The 9,309-nt window shown below is 42.0% G+C and overlaps 1 protein-coding gene across 9 annotated transcripts in view; it reads right to left on the bottom strand.

Moving 5' to 3' along the window:
* Positions 1-2,287: 2,287 nt before the first annotated feature.
* LOC128518839 (dedicator of cytokinesis protein 6-like) overlaps positions 2,288-9,309 on the bottom strand; it is a 56,954-nt gene continuing 49,932 nt past the window's right edge. For all 9 annotated transcript variants that reach the window (XM_053492163.1, XM_053492164.1, XM_053492165.1 and 6 more), the window contains 14 exons: positions 8,785-8,937; positions 8,536-8,694; positions 8,297-8,397; positions 8,014-8,206; positions 5,800-5,943; positions 5,548-5,679; positions 5,381-5,395; positions 4,793-4,918; positions 4,545-4,634; positions 4,216-4,452; positions 3,994-4,137; positions 3,809-3,915; positions 3,553-3,729; positions 2,288-3,073 (listed from right to left, as the gene is read on the bottom strand). In XM_053492163.1, coding sequence (XP_053348138.1) covers positions 3,031-3,073; positions 3,553-3,729; positions 3,809-3,915; positions 3,994-4,137; positions 4,216-4,452; positions 4,545-4,634; positions 4,793-4,918; positions 5,381-5,395; positions 5,548-5,679; positions 5,800-5,943; positions 8,014-8,206; positions 8,297-8,397; positions 8,536-8,694; positions 8,785-8,937 — 1,821 coding nt within the window. In that variant the 3' untranslated portion in view covers positions 2,288-3,030. The remainder of the gene's footprint in view (positions 3,074-3,552; positions 3,730-3,808; positions 3,916-3,993; positions 4,138-4,215; positions 4,453-4,544; positions 4,635-4,792; positions 4,919-5,380; positions 5,396-5,547; positions 5,680-5,799; positions 5,944-8,013; positions 8,207-8,296; positions 8,398-8,535; positions 8,695-8,784; positions 8,938-9,309) is intronic.

Raw genomic sequence — 9,309 nt, 5'->3', positions numbered from 1 at the left:
CAGCGAAGCCAAGTGCCCTCAGACCTTTATGGAGCTTTAAAGAGCATCTCTCTGGCTGCTTGAATAAAGAAAATGATGTAGAAAAATGCTAAAAGTAATAATTCAATAAAGCAGGCAAGCACATCTGAACTTGTGCAGTGTGTGATGAACTTCAGGAGGATCCCATTTAGGGTGAAGGAAGTCATTTGAGATTGATCAGATACAGTAATAAACCAGGCAGCCTACAGTGATTAATAATCATTGCATGGATAACGTTTGTGCTGGATCAAAGTGGAATTTCTTACATTTCTTGTGCATTTATCATTACTGTTATCACATAGTTTGTCTTTTTGTGGTCATAAAAAGCAACAGCTAATCTGCCGATCAGAATCAAATGTTTTGTTCACATACAGTAAGTTATAAAAATGTTGAGAAGTGTGCCTCTGTGGATTTATTTGCTTAACCCTTTATCAGGTACTCTTTGAAATACAGTAAGTCCCTGACTTATGAACAAGTTCCGTTCCGGGGGAATGTTTGTTAATTGCATTCGTTCGTAAGCCAGACAAAAAGAGTCCTACACCTTTGACACAAAGATACAATGTAAAGCATAAAAAACATGCAGGTTTGGAGTTTTGGTTCCCACTTATTCTCTTACAAGACTGCACTTCCAAAGGGAACCCGGGGACACACGCTATTCTGTTCCAGAGCTGTACTGGAGCGTGAACTGTCTCATAGAGGATTTTCCGAAATTAGGATTATTCACCATTAGGACAGCTTTACAAGTTTCATTTCATACCCCCACACGCACAGACATACAATTTATCTTTACTTATGTAATAATTACATTTTTTTTATTGTTGTCACAGTTCAGCTCCAACCATAATGGAGCTGAACTCCATTATAAAATTCTGAACAAAGCTAATCAAGGTCTACAGGATCACTAAGGCAGGTGAGTTTTTTTTTTTTTTTTTTCCCCCCCAGAGTTGGAGCTAACCCCTTCAAAGGACCGAACATGCCTACTCCTGATCTAGGGTAATGATTTTTTCCTAAAAGTATATATTTAATGAAATTGATATATATTTAATGAAATTGAATTTGGGGAAAACCCCCACAAATTTCAGGATTTTTTTTTTCTTTCTTGATGTACTGATACTGGCATTTGTAAGTTACCAAATGTGGTTCTTTTCCTGACGTGTTAATGATTTCGCTTATTTTAAATAACTGCTTTATCCTGGTCACTGTCTCAGTGGTTCTAGAGCCATTCCAGCAAACACCAGGCATAAATCAGGAACACACACCAGATGGGACACCAGTGCGTTGCACAGCACCATACACGCGACTTTCATTTAATCCAACGTGAGATTTAAAATCCTTGTTTTAACCTTTTATATTGTCAGGAACCTGAATATATCATGAAGTACTTTTACCCATAGTCTGTACGTCAGTCACTCAGGACCTCTGAACAAAATCCAGAAAAAAATGTTCCATCAATGAGACGTGATCTCAATAAGGGGATCGGGCTTGTGCGGCTGTAGCGCTAAGACTTAAAGACTTAAACTAAAAGTTAAACCCACCTGCTAAGACTAAATCACCCTACTGATCAACTTAAGCTTAATGAACACTCTGGAAGTTTTTAAATAAGTTGCTAAAAACTTCATTTAACTTTAATTCGAGATCATTATGGTCAGTTGGCTGGATGTAGCTAATGTGTGTTTCATGTGGCTTTTATTTAAAGCACCCTATGACTGCTGCCTGCTATAATTGAAACTTAAACATTACTTACATACTTATCTAGTAATTTAAAGTAGACAATTCACCTACCAGCACATGTTCAGAGAGAGAACCTGGGCAAAACCCACACAAACCTGCGGAGAACATGTACTGTAGACAAACGTGAGCCTAATCTCAAGATCGGAGGACCTGAAACTGTGACGGAACGCAGCAAAACTAAAACTGGTTTTAGGAATAAATCACTCCAACGGTGTGCGGAATAAGAAATTTAATACAATTAGTAAAAAAAAAAAAAGAGAAATGTACAGAAATGTAAAAAGTTCTTAGGCCAGTATTTTGCACAGTATTTGGACAGTAGCAGTAATGAACAGTAGACATCACATGGACATTTATAATTAAACAATTAGTTCAATTACAAATCTAAGTAGTGAAATTAAAGACTAACAGTAGTTTAATGTAGTGCAAGCCACGCCCCTGCTGCTTCTCACCGCTGTGTGATGGTTCTCATATCTGCACTACACGCGCTCTAATACAGACGGCGATGTTACACTTTTCTGCTTCCGATACATTTTTAACAAACAAACAAACAAACAAACAAACATATGCATGGTGTCGATTGACTCTCTGATCCGATGGCAGTGTAAATTCCTAACAGTGCAGTGTGAGCTGTTTAGAGCTCAGCTTTCTTTCGCAGGTTTCTCCATGTCTTCTGTAGCCACAGGCACACGAGGTAAATGATTAACGTGGGAATGTAAAAGTCGAACAGTTTTAGCCGAGCCTCTTGGGGGTTTGGGGAGGAGGTTTCAAGTAGTTTTATCCTCACTTCCAGAGCCAAGGGAGAGAAGTAACATGTTTAAACATTTTGCAAAAGATAAATGTTATCTCGGGACATGGTGGTGAAACATTAAAGCTTTGGTTGGGCTCAGATTCACAAAGTGCAAGCAGTTACTTACCCCACACTACTCTTGACTCATCTCTCTCTCTCCCTCGCCCTCTCTCTCACACACACACACACACACACACACACACACACACACACACACACACACAAGGGAAGTGCAGCAGACTATTTAGATTCCCAAACCTAAAATTACCACCAGTCTGCTCATTTTTGAAGCGAGTCCCTCGAGACTGCCCGAGCCATCACTGCCCTGCCCCTGGAGAGCCGACGGGGCCGTGTTTATACCACAGATAACCCTTCTGAGTAAACAGAACTCTCGACTGGTCTGAGAGGACAGCGGAGGCTCATGTCCAGCGTCGGAGAAGGCAGTCGGGAGCCTGGCTGAGGGGTCGGCCCCCGCTTCTCCCCAACGGTGCCATTTAGCAGTCTGTCCTCCGAAAGCTGGACCTGCTCAGGGAGTTCCTGTAAAGAAAGTGAGAAACAGGGTCAAATGTCACAAGATCAGACTAAATCAGGGTGTGTGAGGGATGCTGAATGTAATGGAACGGATGTGCTAGATGGAGAAAAGACCTAATAAACAAACATGTTTTTTGCTTGTGTGTGTGTGTGTGTGTGTGTGTGTGTGTGTGTGTGTGTGTGTGCGCGTCTCTTTGCACAGGGTTACATGCAAAAACACATTTCTGAATCTGGACCTAAAGATGCCCATGAGTTTTTTCCCATTATTTCTTCTCTTTTTTTTTTTTCATGAGACAAATCTATGACCATGTTTGTGTTATGCAGCTAGGCTTGGAAACGTGCCTGGGACTGCAAAATAAAAATTATAAAAAAAGAATACTACTGAATACATAAAAAATGTGTAGCATTTACTCCTATTTAAAAAATAAAAACAATCCAAACCCGGGATTGAATGACCTCATGAGCCCTGCCCAGTGTCCCATTACCTATGTGCAGGTGTACTAGGCAGAGGCTGTGACACTCGGTAGAGCTGGGGGATCTTGCGGTTGATGAGAGGGCACAGCGCCTCCTTCAGCTTACTGTAGTTCCTCTCAAGTTCCCTATGGTACTCCTTCTGGTCTGGTCCAATCATAGCCTTGTTTTTCCTCAGAGCATCCTCACATCTGCAATTACAGACAATTGTGATGATTGAGAGTGTGTGTGTTTGTGTGTGTGTGTGTGTGTGGTTTATAGGTTCTTCACCTCTTCATGAAGTCCTTGAAACAGAGACGGAGTTTGTTGTGATGTCGAAATAGTTTTGGGTCGTCTGGAATTTCAGCCAAGAATACCTGGGCCACCTCGAGAGGACCCTACAGACACCCCTGAGGTTAATGAGGATCATATAACTCATTACACCACATGACATGAAGAATATGCAAAAAGCTTGCCTGGTTAACTGTGGTGCCCACGCAGCCCTGAAGCACCATCTGCAGCATCTTGGAGTCGGCAGGATCCTGGTGTGTGGCAAAGGCCAGCTCTTGAGTCTTCTTCTGCATGTCCTCAATAGCCACTTCAATTGGAACGAGGATTATCTGGCGACGAGAAGAGGATCAAGTTTGACAAACCAAACACACACACACACACACACAGGGTCACGTACGTGCCGCTACCTCTTCCTTCTGGATGACATTGATGCGTGTCTTGATGTAAGGGAAGGCGTGTGAGGTGGTCAGGATGGTCTTGCGCTTGAACTGCTCGTGCAGGTCACCATGCGCGCGGCCATCTAGCGTAAACGGTGTGCAGTACATGAACATGCGCAGGTTGTAGTTTTTGTCGAAGTACGTGATGCGCTCCTTCAGCTCATACGTGTCGAAGAAGGGCTCCACGTAAGTGATCTGGAGGTACGCCTGAGAAAGAGAACGACAAACAGAAAGACAAATCAATATTTAAGGAGGCTGAGTAATAGCAGAATGAGGAATGGGTCCATCCGAGTGCTGACCTTGTTGGGGTCCAGCTTGTTCTTGTCCACAGGGTTGGAGTCCTTGATAATCTCCACAACATCATCACCAAAACGCTCCGAGTAGAACTCCTAATCACAACAATATTTCGGTAGCTTTTTATATATTTTTTAATATATATAATGATCAAGCCATGACACCATTTAAGGGCATTTCTGACAAATCTCAAACTTTCTCTACAAAAACATTTATTTTCTTTCTTTTAATTATCGCTGTAAAAGACACTTGCCTCGAGCCTGTGTGAAATCTCGGCCAGTTTTGTGATAGAAGGCTCCTTATACACAAACTCTTGTTCGTCCAGGTCGCCAAAGCGGCAGCCGTAAAAGCCCACACGGAAATACGTCCCAAACATCCTCTACACCCTGCGAGAGGAAGGGAACAACAAACAGAGGAGGAGAGTAGAGAGAGAGAGAGAGAGAGAGAGACAGACAGAAAAAAGGAAGGGCAGCTCTTTATCAGTTTGTGTATATAGAGGTCAGTCGTTTGCAAAAGGCTGCAACGGGACTAGATTTTCATCATTAGTCTTCTTGTTCTTATGAAAGTGTGCGAAAAGGAACAGAGTGCTCATGGCATGACAAACTCGTAAAGCAAGAATAGCTTTTTATTATTATTATTATTACACTCACCAGAGACGAATGTCCAGCACAGACCAGAACGGGGCGATAACGGGTGGGAAAATAAACAAGAAGGGACAAACAGAGAAGGGAAAATCCGTGTGAGAAAGACTGTGTGTGTGACAGTGCATTACATACTCAGGCATTCTGTAATATGTTAAATATAGTGTAATAGATATAAATATATTAAGAGTTATCATCACCTCCCATCCTGAACTCTGGAAAGCAGCACATTGAGAGAGGACACAGAGAGAGAAAGAGAGAGAAGAGAGGATGAGTCAAAAAAAACATGGCTTAAGCATAAGCACACTCTTACTGATGGCAGGCATTGTGTGGATTTGTACTTTTGAGTGAAAACAAAGTCACAGACCTGATTGTAGATTTTATTAAAGGCGTCCTGCAGCTTCCCGTGGATGGAGGCCAGCTTCTTAAAGTCTCTGTTGGCTTCATGGATGGGGCAGAGAATCTTATAGACTTCATTAATGGCTTCGTACATGCCAGCCTGGAGTACAAACAACCACCGTTTGTTTTTTTAAGAGACAGCCAGGGTATACACAAATGTTCTCCAGTCTGTTTAAGGCGTACATGCTGCACACGTGAGCCGCATGACTCATGCCCTCACCATGTTAAAGGAGGCGGCTGCTTGTTCCAGAAGCCCCACCAGTCCAACCTCGCTGAAGTATTTCCCCGCACAGATGCCCTCTTCTTCTGGGGACAGGATGTCGTCGGACACGGCGGACTCCTCCAGCACGTTAGAGGAGATACTCTGCGCATACACACACACACACACACACACACACACACACACACACACACACACACACACACACACACACGTGTGATCACCTCCACCACAACAAGAGCTACTTAACAGACACAGTCGAGCAGCTCAACAACAATCATGTAAAGATAATTTTAACCAATTAAGTCAAATGCTGTGTGTAAACCATAAACTATACAATAAGTTCAGAATATAAAAACACACACCACTTCATTCTTTTATTTTATTTATCAGGACCTGAATTACAACAGTGTGGGCCGTAAGCGTCATCAACTTCTAAAAACCTCATGTGAGAAAAACAGAGCTCCATATTTAGTCATTTTTTACCTCAAAAAGTGAACCAACATTCAGAAACCAGGTGGGGAAAAAAATAAGTACACCCTATTATTTAGTAAAATGTATAAGCAACAATAACCTGGAGCAGTCATTTTCTGCAGGAGTTTATTTGTCTCTCCTATTGTTACAGAAAAGTTCTCTACAACGTTTCATTTTGTTGAAGTTTAGGGGCATGCATTTGTGCACGGCGCTCTTTAAATCAGTACAGTAAGCTTCTAACTTACAAAGATTCAAGTTACAAATCTCCGCAGATAAGAACATACCATGGTTCTACTAACATTTGTAGATGCTAATAAATCGCACAACTAATTCAAGTGTATTTTACAAAAAATAGACAGTGCAGTGCCTCAGATATGAATTTTTACTTGACTAAATCTCTGCTCCCTTTCCCCACACTGCCATATTGTGGCCCGCACCCCCACATACATACACATACTGTACACTATAACAGACATTTTATACATTCACTTGGATACTGAAAAACAATTATAATGCAGGCCACATGATGGCAGTGTGGGGAAAGTGGACTGGTATGCTTTACATTGTATATTTGTGTCAAAGGCTTACAAGACCAACTTTGCCAGATTTAAGAACAAATCTGACTTATAAACATGCTCCCATAATGAAACTTGTTCATAAGTAGGGGACACCCTGTATAGATCTCCATGCGATTGACTCTGAGAACTTGGCAATTCTATCAACTTTATTTTTTTTTCTTCTTTCACAATTGAGGTGTGCTCTGGATCATCATTATGTTGTATAACACATTTTGCCTCAGTTTAAGCTGCTGGACCAACAGCATCAGATTCGCCTCAAGGATATTCCGGTATAAACTGTTTCAGCAACTTTAAGATTTTCAGGTCCTGTGGCTGTGAAACATTTCACCGTTTCACCGGTGTTTGTGGTGATACAGTATCATGATCGCTTTTCACTAAAGACGCTGCTGTGCATAATGAACATTCAACATCTCAAGTTTGGAAATTTTTTCAGAGGGTTTGTGTTTTAATCAAAATAAATTTTGCAAACTCAAGTTGTGCTGCCATGTTAGTTTTAAAGATACTGTAAGAGAGCAGTAAATCTTTTTCATGCAGTATTGCTTGGCGGCCTTATGACCCCTGCCAGATGGATGAGCATCACCAGTTCCTTCTGAGGTCACGGCTGATGTCCATTCTTCTTGGTATGATGCACACACGAGTGCTCTAGGACATCAAATGTCCTTCTTTGCAGTTACAGTCATAACTCTCGACTGTTATCCTTAAAACTCAACCGGCACAAACACTTGTCAGAAACATAATGATTAGTCAAGTTCATCATATTACAGGTTGTGCAGAAAAAAGGACACATCACTCCATACTGCACAATCCTGACCCATACTGTATATATATATATATATATATATATATATATTTTATATATAAAGCATAGTAGTGTACATAGTAGTAGGGTTTTAAGGGTTAATTAACCTTTTTCATAACATCTGGCTGCTAATCTCTCTTTATTGTTCTGGAAGCAGGAAGGGTTTCTCACTGGTTTCTAAACGTTGGTTTGTTTTTCAGGAGAAATGACTACGTATCGAAATCTGTTGTGTTCTTGTCGGCGTTGTCACTTGAGGTTATTAGCTTTTTGTTTTTTAATAGAATCTGGTTGGGTTTTGAAAGAGGATGTACTTTCTTTCTGCAGTCAGTGTATGAATAGAGCTAAAGGAAGCTGCAGCCCCACCTGGAAGGAGACGCAGCCAATAGGGAGGTAGCGACAGTCCTCCAGCATGTTCAGGTACTCGGCCACGAGGGCAGCACTGTGCACCAGGCAGTGGGCGGCTTCGGCGTGGTTGCCCCTCTCCGAGTGCTTTCCCGCCATGTTCTGTAGCCAGGTGAGACGCAGGTCTGGAGAGTTCTGGTAGCCCTTAGCAATCCTAAAACACAAAGGAAACATCAAACATGGTGAGTAGATTTACATCAGTGCATCAGTTTATATACAGTACGTTAATCCAGTACATTCTCACCTGTACATCAGGTCGAGCAGCATCTCAGGATCCTGCTGATGCTCTTTCATCTTCACCGTGTCTGTGAGAATCATGTGCAGGTTGAACACAAGATCCTGGACCTGCCGGAAAAACAAATAAAAAATACCAAAAACATGAAATGAAATTTGTTTTTTACTGTAATACTGAACCAGAAATGATGTATGTTTAAGGATGTGTGTGTATGTGTGTGTGTGTGTGTGTATGTGTGTGTTTAGAACCTGCTCTGGGAAAGGTGAGTCTCGAAGCTCCAGGTCTTCCTCTGCGTAGGTGAGAATGGTCTTGAGGGAGCGCCGGAGATGTTCTTCGTTGAAGTTCTGCGACGTGCCGACCAGCGACGACAGAGACATCGTGACCTGCATCTTCACTCGCGCAAAGTTCTGCAGGACCAAACCAAATAAAACACTCAGTCTCAAAACTGTCTCACACCTTTACCTCTAAACAGAAGACTGAGCGGGCGCGTGTCTCACATTGCCGATCTCATAGTTCTGTCTCATGAGCAGGTAGAGCGACGCGCTGGCGTGACTGCGAACAGAGCTGATGCAGCTGCTGCAGTGGCGCAATAACCGCAGGCACAGGTCAGCACACAGCTCCGTGTCCTCCTCAAACAGCATCTCCGGGAACTGTGTATATACAAACACACACACACACACACACACACACACACACACACACACACACACACACACACACACACACACAAAGGAACACCAGTGTTCAATGTTCAGGAGAATAAATAGTATCTGTGTAACACTGTTGTTATTTAGAACACAAATGCATAATAAATGAATAATAATCAGTTATAATCAATTTAATCAATATAATCAACTTCCATACTCGGCGTCTCCACTTTTCCTCTGTTCACATTGTTAAACATCTTAAACCCCCTAAGATTTATTTTTAAAAAGTCATTGTTTTACGCGGCATGTTAAAAGATGCACTGCTGTTCTGCTGGTACTTCATCAGTTCAGCTTCATCAGCTGGCCACTTTATTA

This window comes from Clarias gariepinus, chromosome 3 (assembly GCF_024256425.1).
Source record: "Clarias gariepinus isolate MV-2021 ecotype Netherlands chromosome 3, CGAR_prim_01v2, whole genome shotgun sequence".
NCBI classification, from domain to species: Eukaryota; Metazoa; Chordata; class Actinopteri; order Siluriformes; family Clariidae; genus Clarias; species Clarias gariepinus.
Note: the sequence above shows the minus strand (reverse complement) of the source record. Positions and strands in the feature narration are given on the sequence as shown.